This window comes from Talpa europaea (genome assembly GCF_964194135.1).
Source record: "Talpa europaea genome assembly, chromosome: 11".
Lineage (NCBI taxonomy): Eukaryota > Metazoa > Chordata > Mammalia > Eulipotyphla > Talpidae > Talpa > Talpa europaea.
In genome coordinates this window covers 29,749,462-29,767,864 of record NC_140078.1, presented here as the reverse complement: position 1 = coordinate 29,767,864, position 18,403 = coordinate 29,749,462, and the positions used below count along the sequence as shown (strand labels likewise).

Below are 18,403 nucleotides of genomic sequence, written 5' to 3'. Positions count from 1 at the left end.
AAGTACCTCGACATAATAAGAGAGGCACAGGATATTAAGCAACTTCCCCAAGATTATAAAGTTACAAAAGGCAGGACTAATTTGAATTTCTTAACTCGAGAGTGCCAGGATTGAAGTAAAAAGAAACTTGAAGCTAAGCCTCTGAGACATGACAGATTGGAACCTACTCCAGAAATGAAATAGTCATGTGGTTAAGTCTTTTTCTTTTCTAGGGAGGTACACTCTCTGAGAAGGCTGACCACCATGTGCATGTACCTGTGCAGGGCACTAAAAGAATCATTCAGGTAGTTTCTCTATAACTCTCATAGTCATGGAGCTCAGGGTATAAGGGAGAGGGGGAAAATGGGCATACAAAAATATAACATTTCAAATCTAGAGAGCAAGAAGTATTCAGTGTCAACATCTATTCAAATGTTTAAGTGGTAAAAAGCCAACAAGTTTGATAAGTTATTCCATATTTATATATTCATTTGTTTGTTCATTCATTCATTCAACAAGTATATATTGAGCATATGTTCTTTGCTGGTGCTATGCTAGTTTCAAGTGACAAGAGTACATGACTCTAGTCTTCCTAACACTTTATGATCTGTCTGTGTGCTGCCGAATACAATAATCACTACCCATGTATGCCTATTTATAGTTAAACCTAAAAATTTAAAAATAATTAAAGCATTATATTTTCAACTGCACTAGCCATATTTCAAGTGCTCAATAGCCACATCTGGCTGGGGATTACCTTACTGGACAGTACAAGGATACAGCATTTTCATCACCTTAGGAAGTTCAGTTCAGAGGTTGGTGAATTGTGGTCCACAGGCCAGATCTCACCCACTGCTTATTTTTGTAAGTAAAATTATATTGGAACACAGAGATTGTATGGTTCAAAGAACTGAAAAATATTTACTATCTGGCCCTGTGCAGAAAAAATTTGCCAAATCATGGTCAGAAGAAGTACAAATACATACTATACTGGGAAATGATGAATAAGGGGTATTACGGCGTGGATAGAATAGGATATGACCTAGTTCTGGAAGAAGAGAAAGACCTCTCTGAAGACAGTGTTTAAAAAGAGAACTGAAAAATCAATAGGAGTTTACCAGGCACAGTGTTCCTGGCAGAAGGAAGAGGCTGAAGAACAGCAACTAGGGATAGTTGCTGGTATGGCTGAATGTCAATTCCAGAGAACTTCATCCCTTCTCCATGGCTAGTATGCCAGTGCTTAGAATGATAGCTGATATGTACTAAATATTTAATAAATATTTGATGGATGGATGAATGAATGAATGGGTTGGGGAGGTTATGCAAAGCTCATAAACAAATTTAGACTTGCACTCTTGATCTTAATGAAGAAAGACACTGGTAAGTTTTCAGCACATATGTGACTTAACCTTTGCTATGCTGTGTGAAGAACTGATCTTTGGGAAGCCCAACATTCATGATTCATGGCAATGTATTGTTTATTTGTAATTTTAATGTTTTTCTTATATCCACCATGGAGGGAGATTTAATGAAATTAGCTTATTCAGCCAATTATAAAATGTTGAACTTACATTTGAAAATCAAAAAGAACCCCTAAACTGCATGGATATGACACAACACCCGAGGCGTGCTTTGACATCTTGGTGAGGTGTGCACTGTGGTTTCTTTATGATGCCAGGCAGCCAATGACTCATGGGTGAATTATAACCAGGGTGGGGCTCCTGGAAGCACACAAAATGTGGTTTTGAGTCATTTGGCTGAGCTTGGTGGACTGAACTTGGATTATAAATAATGGTTTTTCTCCTTGAATAAATTGAACAATTTTTTGCATGCAACTCAGTGGTACTGAACTACTGTACCTGAGCCCCACCCACTGGATCTAGACAAACAGTGCCTACTATTCAGCAACATGAGGAACCAGAAAGTCTTCCTGCCTAGGGAGAAACTTGCAAGGATTCAGTTGCTGCTGCTTCAGTTGGCACAAGGTTGCCCATACCTATGCTTTTAGTTTCTCTTCTCTCTTCCTTGCTTGTCACCCTAATGTCACATGCATTTTATGCATGTCAAGAGCAGTATAGGAATAAAAAACTTGCTTCATCTTTTGCTTGCCTTTTAAGACAGAATTTATTGTTAAGGAGATCAAGTTTAGTTGAAGGTGTACTGATGACCTGGCTGAGTTCCTTTATATTCTTGGAAGGCAGAATGTATTTTATTTTTCATGAAAACCATTTGCTCCTTAAAATATAAGTACAATGTTTCTAAACAACCAATTCACCAAGAATTCAATACCACAATTTGCTTCCAAATTATAGAATAATACCCATGGCCATAGCTATAATTATCTGATTATTTTTTCTTACCATGTGGCATATAATGTAGAAAAAAATTAAATTTTCCCAGAATGAGACTAATCTCGACTAGTTTTTGCCTGTACTCCTGAATCAACAAATTTAGTAGATCCCAGCATTTTTTGTAGCCATCATAGCTTCTGAGTCCTAATTAATGAATGGGTACAAGGCATGAGTCATCTGACTGGTATTAAGATTGATATTACACTTAAAGAAAAATTAGTCTTCATAACTTGTTTTTTTTTAGCCATGGAGTAATTTTCTCAGACCACCATGTGAAGTACTTCTATTTGTTTCTCAGTTTCTAGGCATTTGATTTAATGATCTTGCTAAGAATTGACAGAAGGAAATCACAGTTCCTTAGAGAAAATGCCTTCCCTCAAATCAAATCTTGAGGTATATGTTTTTTTTTTTTGAGCTTATTTTTTAATTTTTTAAAGATTTATTTTATTTATACAAGAACTGGGATGCAAGCCAGAGGCGTGGGAGGGTGAGACGATTCACCAGAGACAGCGGGAAGCAGAACAGGAAGATGGTCCGAAGACACTGCTGAGGGGAGCACCGGGCCAGGCAGGAGAGGTCTGCTGCGCCATGTGGGCATCTCCCTGGCAGGCCGGGAATCAAACCCACGCTGCAGAGGCTGTGGACAACTTCACAGTGCTGTGCTCAACCCGCTGCGCCACCCAAAGTATATCAGTTCTAGGAATTTCTTAGGTGCTCCAAATTATTTGCATGTCTTGGCAAAAAGTCTTCACATCAAGAAATCTTATGGGGTTTGTTTTTGGTTCTGTACTGTGAAAGGCAACGTTGTATAGAAGAGATAGAATCTGGCAATGGACAAAGGTGTGTCTTGCCTTAAACTGGCCATTTTGAGATCCTGGGCAAGTGATGACATCTGTTTGAATCTTAGTTAGCCTCTTGAGAAATGTGTTGTTAAGATCTAGAAAATGAGATAAGCATGAGATCTCATGCTTCCCTGAAATCTGAGATCAGTCTGCCTTTCAAGTATTTGAGAAGATGTGGAGCCTTCTTTCTTTAAGATGATCAGAATAGGTGACTGAGAAACATGCCGTGCTGCAAGAATTCAAGAGTCCCCAGGATATCATCAATGTCATTACCTTGGGGAAGCTAAGCAAAGGATTCACAAAGTGAATTGCCTTTGCTTGACCTAGAAGCAAACATTTATGATGTCCTATGATCGAAACTAGAGTTGAGTTTGATCTAGGACCCAGAAGTGTATAATTCTAGGTATCCACATACTATATAACATGATTATATAACATAAAGATTTGAGTAATAAGGTAAATCATTTTTAATAAAGATTTATAGGAAATTGTGCTGATATCCCATGAAAAATCACGTTCCTGCTTCTTGATGGAAATCTAAAGTAGGAGTTAACGTATCCCAAGGCTTTTAGAATCTTAAGGATTTTTTTTTTTTAATTAATGAAACTAATTCCCAAAGCTGCTCTTCTGAGTAAAAAATAGCACTTTTTTTTTTCTTGCTGTGAATTAAGTTACTGCAGGATAAAGGCCCTGAGTTTCATACTCCTACCTCTTCTTATAAGTAGGTAGTTGATGGAGTTGTATGCACTGAACAAGGCCTGGATAAATGTCTTTTACAGCAGGTCTTTTGAAATATCACTTAAGAGTCAGAATGTTTGGGGTTGTTGTCCAGCCCTATCTCCATTATCCATGTGACTTCAGTTGACTATTTTTCTGAACCACGGTTTTTTCATCACTAGCATGGGTCAATAGCACTTCTGCCTAGTTTATAGTGGTGCAGTGACATCCTTGATATAAGTATCATTGTAAGGATCTGTGTAGTTGCTAAAATATCTGCCATTGAAGAAACTTTAGGTAAAGGTTAAAGATGTGAAGAACTGGTTAATCTTTAAGAAGTCATTGTCTTGGGCCTCTCCAGTGGCACAAGGGGTTAAGCATAGCACTGTGAAGCTGTTAGCAGCCTCTGCAGCATGAGTTTGATGCCTGGTTGGCCAGGGAACTACCCACATGGCGCAGCAGACCTCTCCTGACTCACCCACTGTTCCCCTCAGCAGTGTATTTCAGTAGAATCACCTGTTCTGCTCCCCATTCTGTCTCTGGTGAATCCTCTCACCCCCCCCCCACATCTCTGGCCTGTACCCTGGTTCTTGTATGCATAAATAAATAAATCTTAAGGGAAAAAAAAGAAATCATTGTCTTAACTTGGAGGTCCCCAGAAGCAGATTGTGGATAAAGGATTCAAATGCAAGTTTACTTAGAAAGTAATTGCATGAAGCACTGGTAGAGAAGCAAGAATGAGACAGGGAAGTGAAGGAAATGGTGAAGGGTGTGCTATCAAACCATTCACAGTGTGAGTATAAAGTTCACTTCCGGCAGGGACTCTGGGAGACGGCAGAGAATATGCCTCAACTTTATCCACCTAAGGAGAAGGGAGCAAGTATTTTCATGGTCGATGCTGGAGGACTGCCCATGAATGTATTGAATCTTGGCACATCTGGCCTGGTGCACACTAGGGTAGAACAGGTGTCAGGGGCCAGAGAAAGTCGTCATGCTAAGGATCTGTGAGCTGGCCTTTAGAAGTAAGGCTATCTGCAAGGAAATGGTAGGAATCCAGAGAAGAGGTAGATATAGCACCAACAGGATCTGTTACTGTCATCTTGATTTCAAGTCCTCCTTTACCCCTAACCTTCAACTCATCCTATTTTTATTTTTATTTGTTTTTATTTGAACACTTGGTCTTTTACTCAAGTGTTGCAGAAATAAATTCTAGCCTTTTACACAGGCAAGGGAAAAACAAGAAGTATTTCAGAAATGGTGAGGTCAGGAGAAGCGTTACTAACTTATGCATGAGGTTTTGGACCTGGGTAACCCCATAAGGTCTGAGCACCTGTCTAGAGAAAAACCATCTTACATTATTGATAACATTGGTTAGCCAGCACAACTATTTGCTGTAAAACCCCTAGACAAAGGGGGAAAGCTGGACATTTGGGGATGTCCTTCGAGAGATAAATCAGCTTGGCCGGCTGTTTGACCTTGTTAAAATGTAACCTAGTTTAGATAAGCTAAAAGCTTGGATGGAAAGCTCTCTAAGGAAAGGTTTATCAAGTAAGAAAAGTTGTTCTTTACAATTGCATTGGATTATTTACTGCACCAGGCCTTAGACCCTTTAGCAGGAAAGATTTATTTGCTTGGCAGTTCCTTTTCACAAGTATTCTGTCAATGTTTGTTAAAGACAGTTTAATATATACCTTCTCATCATATCTTGGCACTGTTTCAACAAATAAAGGGTGAGGATAAAAATAGATTCCTGCAAGGGCCACTAATAATAGATCACATTTATGAAGAATTTCCTCTGGTGTTGACACTGACCTAAATTTTTGCATGTTTACTTCCTAGAACAGCTCTATTGGGTACATACTACTGTTATTCTCATCTTCTAGATAGAGAAACTGAGGAAGAAGGGATTATACCACTTGCCCAAAATCAACAGTTACCAACAGGAAGCTAGAATTCAAGCTAGGCAATGCCAAGAGAAAGCCCTAGCCTGTATATCTACGTTGCTTCAGTTTAGTAGGGCAGCAGGGTTTTGAGGTATGGCACATTATGTGATATTAAAAAATCCTGGTTTCACTACTTATCAGATTTTCTGATCTCTTAGAACCTTGAATCTTGATATGTGCAATTTGAAAGCCTATTGTGTGAATTAACAATAACATTTCAAAAAGTATAAATGTATGGTAGGTTCTCTGGTGTGGTAGTAATCATTAACTATAGTTAATATTGATCTCCCAAACTGAAACTCTTTACACATGGCTCTTATTTTAGAAAATAATAGAGGACATACTTTTACATCCTACATGAGAGAAATGCAATTTTATGATGTCAATTTTTAAAAGGTTAAAGAATTTGCAATAGCAGATACCATTTTGGGTCATCAAATATCTTGGTCCCTAGCTGTTTGCTTTAATAGATTGGAGTTTCTCAAAATGAAGAACTTCCAAGAAAGGGCCTTTGTTTGAGTATCAAAAGATTGGAGTGGGGGAACTAGTCTCACAGTGGTTTGACTTTGGAAATAATTGCATAGTTTTGCTGAGCCTCATCTTTTTTTTTTTTTTAACTTATTTATACATTTTTACATCATTGTTCATTTTGGCATAATGTTTGATTTCTCCTCTCAGGTGTTGTCCTCATAAAATCCCCACCACCCACCAAGACACCTGTGAACCATCACCACAGACTCTTGTGCTCTTTCCTTGTGTTTTGATCCCTCTCCCTCCCCCTCCCCTGATGAATGTCTCCAATTTTATAGTTTGACTTATTTCATCCTCTCTTGGTGTAAAAAGACAGGGATGGAGTGGAATTTTAAGAATTGTTTTTTAAACTAAGATCCCTTCCTGCTAACTAGATTATTCCAAAGACAAAAACAAAAAATGGCTCCAGGTTCCTTTGAATTTTATGTGTACAATAAGGGAGTTTCTCAACAGTTTTTTGTTGAGCTGCCCCCACCACCATACACACACACTTTACCTCATTAGGTGCCAATTTACATATTCCTCCATTCTTTGGTCTAAAGATTAAACTTCCCTATGTTAAAGGGACACTTTATAACATCTTTCTACAGTCAAAACTATGTTATAAACCCTTTCCAGAAGAATAATTAAAACTCAGTGTGTTAGGGGAAAAGGATGTCCTAAGCAAACTCCATACAGGCTTTGTGGACTCCACACCCACACAACTGGGAACTACAAATCCCACCAAAGGGAAGGTTGCAAGGATCTGAGGGTGGAGTTAAGCAACTAGGCTCTCCTTTTGAGTATTTAACTGGCCATGGGGCCCGGGGGTCGCTGGTTTGGCCATGTGGGCATGCTAGGTTTTTTGCCAGCTTGGAGGGTCATTGGGATTCCAGGTCAGTGGAACAGGTAGCACGCATTTAAGAACTTATCTCCTTCTTTTTCTCCCTAAGTTATTCATTTCCCCTTCCTTTGTAAATAAACCTTTTATCAACCTTCTGTGTCTGTCTGCAGTTTAGCATTAATAAGTCCCCTTTAAGCACGCGGGTGAGGAACTGTTATGGAGCAGCCCAGATATAAAACGGGTTGCCTGGCTGTGGGTCCTCACCAGCGTGCTTTAAAGGGACTTATTAATACTCCACTACAGGCACACACAAAAGGTTAATAAAAGGTTTATTTACAAGGGAAAGGGAAATGAGGAAATGTACAACTCAGGGAGAAAATAGGGAAATAAAGTCTTTAATGCGTCCTACCAGATCCACCGACCTGGAAACCCAAAGGCACTCTGAGAGCTAGCCAAGCTCTGCGGTTGGTGGAGAGCCAAAAAGGGAATCCCCCAGAGCCCACGTGTCTGGTTTTATACCAAACCTAGCTGCTTAACCCCACCCTCAGGTTCCAGCAACCTTCCCTTTGGTGGTGATGGGATTTGTCTTTCCATATGTCTTTTGGCTTTGGTCTGGAGTAGGGGTAGAGTCCACAAAGCCTGTATGGAATTAGCTCTGGACATCCTTTTCCCCCTAACAGATCCACAGTCAGGCAACCCCATTTTATATTGGGGTTTGCCCTGTAACAAGTGTGCATCAAAACTCACTGAAGGGTCTTCTTTAGATTTGTGCTTTAATTATATGTAAAAAAAAGAAACTATAAGAAAAAGTAACTATAAACAAACATTAAAGTCTAGTTAATGACACAAATGCAGGAGTTTGGGGGTGAAGTGTTTGATTTTAGAATTTTACTGAAATATATCAAATATATGGATCAATGGATAAACAAAGTAAAATGTTCATTGTAGAATCTAAGTGGCAGGAATATGAGTATTTAAGGTAGAAAGAACTCTTTTTTCCTATTTTTGAAAATTGTTTAGATTTTTTTAAAAGGTTTATTTATTCATGCATACAAGACCCAGGGTACAGGCCAGAAGAGGCAGACTGACTGAAATACACTGCTGAGACAGGAGAGGTCTGCCACGCCATGTGCGCATCTCCCGGGCTGGCGGGGATCAAACCCATGCTGCAGAGGCTGCGGATAGCTGCAAAGGCTGCGGATAGCTTCATAGTGCTGCACTCAATCTCCTGGGCCACCAGGGAGGCCCTGCATTTATTTTCTTACATAGCACCTAAGATCCCTCACACAACCCCTTAATTTTTTTTTTTTTTTCTGTAAGTTTGCCAATATTCACAACAGAGTGTTTGAGGAAAAGGCTTTTTTTCCCCCTCTAGTAATAAAAACACAGACCCTGGGGTCCATTCAGCACCTTTAACTAGAGATATAATCTTAGGCAAATTTACCTAACTTTTGTATATCTGTTTTTTAAAAAAACAAGAAATGGTAACAGTATCAGACACGTAAGTTGCTGTGAGGATCAAATATATTAGCAGATATAAAATTCTTAACACCTTGTGAGATGTGAAAGTTAGCAAAATGGAAAATATCTTTTCATACAGTGTTATTTGGTGGGAACACAGATTACATTGACTTTTCTTGGACATTCAGTCATGAGAATGCAGAGGATTATTACAACCAGATGACAGACCTGAGGTATTTGTCATTTTCCTTCTAATCCGGGCATATTTCATCTCAAACTAAGAGATATTAAAAATCATCATAATAAACTGATATTTTATTCCTAGTTTTATTTTCCTCATAAAGTCCCATTTTATTAAAGCTTGTTCTCTGACCCCAAACTTAAGAGTACACGTGATATCTTGATATCAAGACAAAAGTATGTAGCTATTGTTGCACAGTAAAAGGTGACTTATTGTCTCATGCCACAGAAATGGAGGACATGTGTTAGGGGGAAAAGGATGTCCCAAAGCTATTTCCATATAGGCTTTGTGGACTCCACCCCCACCCCAGGTCAAAGCCAAAGACACTGGGAACTCCAAATCCCATCACCACCAAAGGTAAGGTGGCTGGGACCTGAGGGTGGGGTTAAGCAGCCAGGTGGATAGAAAAGGCAGACACCTGGGCTTTGGGGGACCCCGTTTTTGGGCTCTCCACCAGCTCTCAGCGTCCGGCCAGCTCTGAGAGTGACTTTGGGTTTCCAGGTCGTCGGATCGGGTAGGACGCATTAAAGACTTTATTTCCCTATTTTCTCCCTGAGTTGTACATTTTCCTTATTTCCTTTCCTCTTGTAAATAAACCTTTTATTAACCCTTTTGTGTGTGTCTGTAGTAGAGTATTCATAAGTCCCTTTAAAGCGCGCGGGTGAGGACCCACAGCCAGGAACCCATTTAATATCGGGGTTGCTCTATAACACATGGACCTCGAGGAATAAGTTTTAGAGTTATTTAGTGCCAGGGAAGTAGAGACAGCGAGGGGAAATCAGAAAGCAGGCTATGCACAAGACACTCAAGTGTAGGGTCCTTATGCCAAATACAGCTCACTAAGGGGCCTTTATTTGTTAGATACCCATGGGGAGGTAGCTTGCTACAGAGTAACACGCAGGCAGCCAAAAGGATGGGAAGCTTGCTAGAGATTATTAACACTCACAGCCCAAAACGCAGGGTCATCGTCCCACTTCCTCCTGTTCCTCTCCTTATCAAGCCTGTTTTTGGCTGTCTCCTGCTCACAGATGCAGACCATGTAAATTCCATTTTTTAAAATAAATTTTCTTTTGCCACTTTTTTCCCCGTGGGTTTCTATTCTGCTTACCTTTCCAGAAACTGTATTACTGATGTAGTTCTTGGAGTTGATGGATTTGGAGAGCTGGGTCCTTGGGTTCACTCTGGGAAAGGTTTCCCCAGAGCACCCCTTTCAGGGGCACACAGATAGTTTCCCAGGCGAGTTTCTCCATGAGACAGAGACATTAGTTATATTCAAAAGATCAGGCTTATAGGGAAAGGGAGAGAAGAATAAAGGACACTTGCATAGACACAAGTGAGCAGAAAGGGCGGCCCTGAAAGGGACAGGCTTGCTAAGAGGCAGCCTGCATGGTCACAGGTGCAGCCTTGAGGAGAGCTGCCTCTGCTGAGGGAGGTCAATGAGAAGAAGCCCCAGCATGGTGCAAGTCATGGGCAGACCAGAAGGCTGTTGCCCTGCAGAGGGACAGAGTTGGAGAAAAGCAGAACCTGCAAGTCACAGGTGGGCAGAAGGACTGCTGCCCCAGGCCACAGAGATTGCACAGATAAAGGCTTCTCTTTGGGAGTGGTTTGTTTGTTGTTGACTTTGAATAAACTATGTAAAATTTGAAGGGGGTTAGATTTCTACAAAAGCCCTGGATCTGGTATCTTTACCTTCAGGTCTGTGCTCCTGATACCCCCTACAGTGGTCTGATACCTGCTTCCAGTCTTGTGCTTTGTGATCTATGCACTGGCACCTAAGAACCTTAGTTCCTACAGTTAAGTTAATAGCTGTTAATCCCTCCTACCCCCACCTCCAGCTCTTGGCATTGTGTGAGCCAGGTTTCTGGTCTTGTGGCACCTCCTTTCCAGTTTTTCTATCCTTATCCTCCATCATTCCCCCCCCCACCACCATATCCTCAGCCCAGAATGTTTTGGGAGTTGAAAGGAGGCTGTCCCTTTTCTGTAGCTTCTTCCTGCTGGAGTAATAGGGAGTGCTGGCCCTACCTAATGGGCCTGGGATTATGGTTTCCCTAACACTAGTCCCTGAGTTTACTAATATGGTTGGTTGTGAAAGGAGGCATACAGAAGCCAAGGGTAGGCATCTGGAAAGACTGTTCCTCTTGTATGGTGCCTCCTTTCCAGTTTTTCTATTCCTATCCTCCATCACCACTACCTGGTCATACAAAATTTTAGTGATTTAGTTTTTTTTTTTTTTTTTTTAAAGGATAGAGAATAGTAGCCATGTTTTCCAACACTATTAAATGAGATGAGGGAATCTGAGTGTTTAATTACTATCATTTATTGAGCATCTATTATATGGCACGCACCGTATTGGGCACTTATAAAAGCAGTGAAGGAGAAAGAGACGGATGTAGGCTAACTTTAATAGATAATAGCTACTATTTATGGAGTATCTACTAACTGTCTGATAGTAACTGAAAACATTGTATAGACTATCTCATTTAATCTTCACCATTGCCTTGAGAGGTACTGACATGAAGCTACCTACCCAGTGTGACACAGCTGGTAAGAGGCTTAGCTGGGACTCAACCCCAGTTCTATCTGATGTTGAAACTGGGGGCCTTCCTATTGATTCCGCTTTAAGTGGTCCCCTGAGAAACCCTGAGTGATGCTGCAGTGTGAGAAAATCAGAAAAGAAATATCTTGGGGCCTCCCTGGTGGCGCAGGTGGTTGAGCACCACACTGTGAAGTTTTCCGCAGCCTCTGCAGCGCTGGTTCAATCCCGGCCGGCCGGCGAGAATCCCACATGGCGAAGCAGACCTCTCCTGTCTTGCCCACTGCTCCCCTCAGCAGTGTATTTCGTCCGTCTGCCTGTTCTGTTCCCTGCTCTGGCTCTGGTGAATTCTCTCACCCTCCCATGCTTCTGACTGTACCCAGTGCTTGTATAAATAAATAAATCTTAAAAAAAAAAAGAAATATGAATGTGTTATAAGTAGAATGCAAAATTTTCATATAAATTTTTAAATAAATAACACATGTGGGGCTTATTGACTGAGTTGTTTCAGGTTACATGTGTCTTTTTCTCCTTGGTGGGTAAATTTGTGAATTCCTTATTTTTTCTGTCTTTTCTAGACAAGTTGGTTCTCTGGTTGGATTGTGAGAGAAGAGAGACAATTAATAATGAAATTTTAGAGCTAAGGTTCTTAATTTAAGGAAATATATCAACTCTCATCATGTAAAATTCTGTGATTGTGGTCATAATCATTTTTCTATGGAAAATATCTATCAGCTTCTCAAAAGGATCCTTGATTTCCAAAAGGTTCAACCCCCCATGTTGTAGAGAAGAAATAGTCAACTATAACTTGTAGTTATGAGGATGATCATTGATTTGCACATAGATTTTTTTGGGGGGCCACATTTGAAGATCTACTTTTACCATATCTAGAGAACAATAATGTTTAATGTTCACTAACCAGGCTTTATGAATAGACATGAAGATATAAGACTTATCCGTTGCTTTCTAATAATGTAGTCTAAATTAGGAGGAACTAAATTCCCTGTGCCACCCATCTTAAATGTATATGAGAAAATAGCCCATTATATAAGACTGCTTATTTTTCTTACCCTTTCTGCCTATAATTCAGAGGTTATAGATTTGTGATTGGTAGCAATGTTTTCTTGAAATTCACACTACTTGAATTTTTGACAATTAAATGCCAATACTTAAAAATCAGGATAATTTCTCCTTGCCATCCTTCCTAGTCCATTTGCATTTCCAATTTCTTTGAAAATCAGAAGATCTCTCAAAACTGGACCTGATTTCCCTCATGACAATGAACTTTGCTCCAGTAAACCCTTTTTACCACTTCTTCTTGTCCCATACCAGGCCCTGCTGGCCTTCTTTCTAGGTTTTTGTAATTCACATCTCTGCTGTAAATGATTCTTAATGTGGCAAAGCAGGATTCAGGTGACAGTGTGATAGAGAAAAAGTGATGGGTAAAATTGTGAAGAACAATTTTGAGGGCCTCCCTGGTGGCACAGGGGTTAAAGTCTCAGTGCTAGCAAGCTATGCCAGCCACTGAGGCAGCTCCCTAGCCAGGGAGCTAACCCACATGGCGCAGCAGACCTCTCCTGTCTTGTCCGCTGCTCCCCTCAGAAGTGTATTTCCATAGATCAGTCTGTTCTGCTCCCCACTTTGTCTCTGGTGAATCCTCTTTCTCCCTTCCCACTCCCCCACATATCTGGCCTATACCCCAGTTTTTGTACGCATAAATAAATAAAAAATAAATCTTTAAAAAAGAAGAACAATTTTGAATACTTCTTTGAGTTATATTTATAGTCATTCCCCCAAAAAATGTGTAATCTAAATTATGAGTTACCTGGCCAAGGTCTTTTTTTCTAATATGTTGGCAACATCTTCTCACATGAATTTATAGGTTGGCATACTTTATAATTCCAGAGAAATTGCATTAGTTCAGGTCAGTTGAGACAAAGGTGACAATATTTAGTAAAAAGTTTATATTAAATGTATTTAAAAATAAAAATTATTAATTTCTTTAAGTTATTGGCACAACATCAATCTACCTCTAGTGGTATTTCCAAATAAAATTTTTCTGGGAAACCTTAACAAAAAGATCAAATTAATTTGGGACATTATATATACTTAAAAGCATGTATTCTTTTCATCAATAAAACATCTGCCCCTGAACACACACACTCTCCTGCACCAACTCTTCATTTATAGATTATGCAAATAATTACAGGCCTTCTCAGGTTGAATAATCGCACATCAGATTTGGCAACCATCAAATGATTATTGCTTTTACATGGGTGATATTTGAGTTCATTGTATTTTACACTATCAGCCAGAAACTCAACTTACGCATGCAGTCTTTATGCTAAAATTCAAAACAAAACAACACATGTGTTCATTTTAAGAAAAGACAAGTTTGCCAAAAATTGAAAATAAATGGCTGCCCAAAAATACCTTTTCCCTCAAAATGTAAATACAAGCACTGAAAATGGCAATGAAGTAAGATTACTGAATAACTTTTCTAAGCATTTTCTATCCTTCTGCTAACACACCACATTACACTTAAAGCAAGAATCATTTGTTTCCTCTAGAATCTGTAGTTTGGACAGCAGCCAGCAGAGACAATATATCTATACTCCATGAAGCATCAATTAGAGCAGAGAGACCTTGGAGGATCCACTTCCAAGATCAGTCACTCACTCACGCACTCACTCAAGTTGGAAGTGCATCTCAGCTAGTAACACAGCAAGGATAGTTGGTTTCTCTCTGTGTGAGTTTTTCCTCAGGGCTGCTCGGGCTTCCTCCAGCATGGTGGCTGGATTCCAAGAACACATATTCTAAGAGGACTGGGTTCAAGCTACAAGATTTCTTGTTCCTTAATATCAGAAATCTCATATTGTCATTTCTCTCATATTCTATTGGTTAAGTATCCAGCTCATATTCAAGAGAATGGAACAGATTTCACTGCTCTATGAGAAATACTCCAAAGAATTTGCAACTACTCATCATCCAGCACATCACATGTCTAAGATATCAGTTTTGCTAGGAAATACTGTGCCACTTATTTAGGGTAGCCATACATCCTTGAAAAAAGCTTCTGAAAACCAGATTATCTGAACACCTCAATTTGGGGCTCAATCTGAGTCCATATGACTTTAAATTCAGAGTTGTTTAAATGAAGAAAGGGAATGGCAATTCCATAGATTCAGTGCATTTGTAAGTAGATTATGTTACATAGTAAGAGTTCTATTGTGTCAGCGTTTGGTGTGATTTGTGATAAGTTCAAATTTTCATGAAGAACAATAAAGCAAATAAACAAAACAACCCAAAATAGCTTTAATTCAAACACACTCTGCCCTTTCAAGTCTAAGTTCAGTTTTCCCTTTCCTGTGGAACTATAAAGTAGGTATGAATCAACTCCCCCTAATATCTTGTGCTTACAGGGGCAACATGGTCTAAAATATAAGAACTTGAGGTCTATCATTGAGCAAACATGGTTTCTAAACATGGTTTTGATACTTATGAACTGATGAGCTTGGTTAATTACTAAAGATTTTTTACTTTCTCACCTTGAAAATGGGTTTGATAGTAATAACATTGATCTCACAGGGTTATTGTAAGATAATGAATACAAAGCATCTAGAACACCTAGCACTTAGAAAGATACAATATATGTTGTTTATCATAGTTTTCATTTTATGTGTGACCTCCAAAAATTTTTAATTATTGGCTAATATTCTTGAATATTTATGTTCACAATGAAAGCATAAGTCCTCCTTTCGTATATGTTTTTGATATCTTAAGCCACTAGAATAATATTCAGTTTTTTTTCTAAATGCATTTTTTTGAGGTAGCTGCTTTATATCTAAACTTCAGGTGTACACCATTATAATCTTACATCTGCATATAAAACATCATGATCACTACTAAAACTCTAGTTTCCAAACAGTTGACCCTCTTTACCCATTTCAGGCATCCCTTTCATAACTACCAATCTGTTCTCTGCATCTAAAATTTTGTTTTTGTTTGTTCATTGTGTTTCTTTGTTTTCCACATATGAGTGAATAACACGTTCTTATGCTGAAAAATATGGTTTATTAGTATGCATTGTTAGTACCTTCTTCTTTAATTCTTTTTTATATTTTTTTCTACTTATTCTTTTCTGCTAATTTTTAAGTTACTTGTCTGGTTTGGAAAAAAATGTTTGACTTACTAGGCTCACATGAAATTTATGCATTAATTTAGACAGAATGAACATATTTTTCATCTTAAGTCTTCCTATCCATGGATATTGTATGCCTGTCCATTTATTCCAGTGTCTTCAATGTCCTCAGTAACATTTTATTTTTTTTTAAGATTTATTTATTTATTTATACAAGCACTGGGCACAGTCACAAGCGTGGGAGGGTGAGAGAATTCACCAGAGCCAAAGCAGAGAGCAGAACAGGCAGACTGACAAAATACACTGCTGAGGGGAGCAGTGGGCACAGCAGAAGAGGTCTGCGCACCATGTGGGACCCTCGCCAGTGGCCAGGGATCAAACCTGTGCTGCAGAGGTTGTGGGCAACTTCGCAGCCCAGCACTCAACTGCTGTGCCACCAGGGGAGGTCCCTCAGTAACATTTTAATACTCTCTTCAAATTGATTTTCACTTCACTTTTTACATCTATTCTTAGGTTCTTTGTGTTTCTGATATTATTGTAAGTGGGGTTTTTTTTTTTTGCTTCAATTGCATTTTTCAATTGATTTTTATTCATTGTTCCTTATGACACCTTTTGACATAGGGCATTTTAACTTTTTTTTCCAGACAAAACACACTAAAATTTTTTTCAGTTTCTTCTTTTTCATTTTGCTTCAGTGAAAAGTGAGTGAATCATGCCAATATTTAACCCTGACATAATCCTCTTGTTTTCTCCTTTGCCAGGTAAAATCTATTCATAGTCTTTCTTTATGTATGTATATATTTTTAATTTTGAATGCTAACTATACTGCCAAGTAGAACATGATTAATTGAATGTATCACCCATGGGAATTCTGGGTGATAGATAGTAAGAATACTATACTACAGAGTACTAGTAAGCAGGAGAAAATTTACTATATAGATGAAAATAATTCAATGTTTGGGGGTGTTTTATATAAACATACATCTCCACACATAGATAAACAATGCATTATAACATGTTTCTGTTTCTTAATAACATAATGTAGTCTTTCATGATGATTAGCTGATCAGGTAAGAGATTATCCATAAATAAGCTCCTACTTTTGTACTAGATACAAATACACACACCACCTGAGAAAAATACATCTGATCATGTCAATTCTCTTCTCAAAGCTCATTCACTTATAAATATGTAGCTATGACTGACACAATTTGGGGACTACAGCTTTTTCATACCCAACCCAGGTTACAGATCCTTATCCCCAACGCCTCTGCTTCCAACTGGACACCACTGTGTGGTAGACTGGCTCCTTGCCAGCTCCACCTGTCCTATAATCTTAGAACAATCTGACCTTTCCTCTGGGCAGATGCTGGTTCTCTGGGGATGGATGAGTGAAGTAGGACTACACAAGTTTCCTGCTCAGCTTCTCATTTCCCAACAGTGGAGCTACCTGTTTGTCTATGCTAATTTGCTTCTTAAGCAGGTGAGCTCATCCTTGCTGCTCTGAGCACAGTGCTAGTGCATCATTTGGGAAGTGGGAAACTGCCTTTTTATGAGTACCTGGACAAGCCAGCCTCCCTTTTGAATAAGCTGACATTTCTTGACTTCCTTCACCTCCTCAGATATCCACAGCAAACATTCTATCACATCAGGAGCCAAAAGGAAAAAGTATCAAAAGGGAAAACAATTAAAGTCTGTTTGGTTTCTGTGTGCAGAGTATAACAATAAGCCACCCTTTCTGGACTGTCTTGGAAAGGAATTCCTGTGATGTCAAGTTTCAAAGAAGGAACTCTGGCCTCAAATCAAGCCATAGACTATGACAATGTTTCACCAAGTACCAAAAAGAATTCACCGATCAAAAGAGAGGTGTTTCTTGTGTTTTGGGGGAAAATGCCATTCACATCACATAATCTCAACACATTTACTTTCACTTCCTCTTTTTCCTCTGAAGCATGATGAATATCAGATATTGTGACTTTTTGCTGGACTGCAATTTAGCTGAAGAGTTTGAAAGCCTTCACAACTTTAACTCCTGAAATTGCTTGCCAAAAAACCCCATATCTCTCACAGATATGCTTGATTTTTAAGTTTAAGGCTATTGGGTCTGTATGTGTTCTTTTTTGTATAGAGAAGAAATTCCCTCCTTAACCCACAACTAAACTTTTTGTTAGCCAAGCATTTGAAATCAGCTGAAAAGTTAATTTACATAAAGCACCTTGTAAGAAGGAGTTTCAGTTAAGACAGCTTCAAAATCATTGCAAAGAAATTTTCAAATATTTCAGGTCACTAAGGGGGAGAAATCACCTCTTACCTGGGCTTCTTTCACTACCCCATTCTTTGTGCAGTTTCCACTTTTCGAGCTGTCACTCTGTTTCTTGTGATGATGAAGATTCCCATTGCAAACATCACCACCTCCAGGACTAGCCATTTGTATGAAATGATGGAACCAGCAAGTTTTCTTCCAGAAGTTGTTGGCAAGCTTTAGTTTTGAAGTTGCAAGGGGGTGGGATAAAGCACTCTGGGCTGAGCCCTAGAAGGAATCCTCCCAATCAGGCTTTTCCAGAAGAAGAGTCACAGCCTATCTTTTGGGCAGATCTTTGAAACTAAAAACAAACTGTTACCTTTACACTGATTACCTTTACATTCCTCAACTCAGATTGTGGGTTCCATGACAACAAATCTGCTTCTGAATCTATGAAGGAGATTGCTCACGCTGGCTTCTTGCTTCAGCGTGATGTGGACTGAGGAAACTAGGAGACTGAAAAACCTAGTGGCAAACTGTGAGGAGGCGGGCTGGGAGGTGGAGAATCTTTTAAAGGCACACACACACAAATACAGCAC

The 18,403-nt window shown here is 39.2% G+C and overlaps 1 protein-coding gene across 1 annotated transcript in view; it reads right to left on the bottom strand.

The window, feature by feature from the left end:
- SPTLC3 (serine palmitoyltransferase long chain base subunit 3) overlaps positions 1-17,990 on the bottom strand; it is a gene marked incomplete at both ends in the record, with an annotated part of 127,553 nt that extends 109,563 nt beyond the window's left edge. Inside the window, one exon of the mRNA XM_084248068.1 lies at positions 17,874-17,990. Coding sequence (XP_084104194.1) covers positions 17,874-17,990 — 117 coding nt within the window. The remainder of the gene's footprint in view (positions 1-17,873) is intronic.
- Between the last annotated feature and the right edge of the window lie 413 nt (positions 17,991-18,403).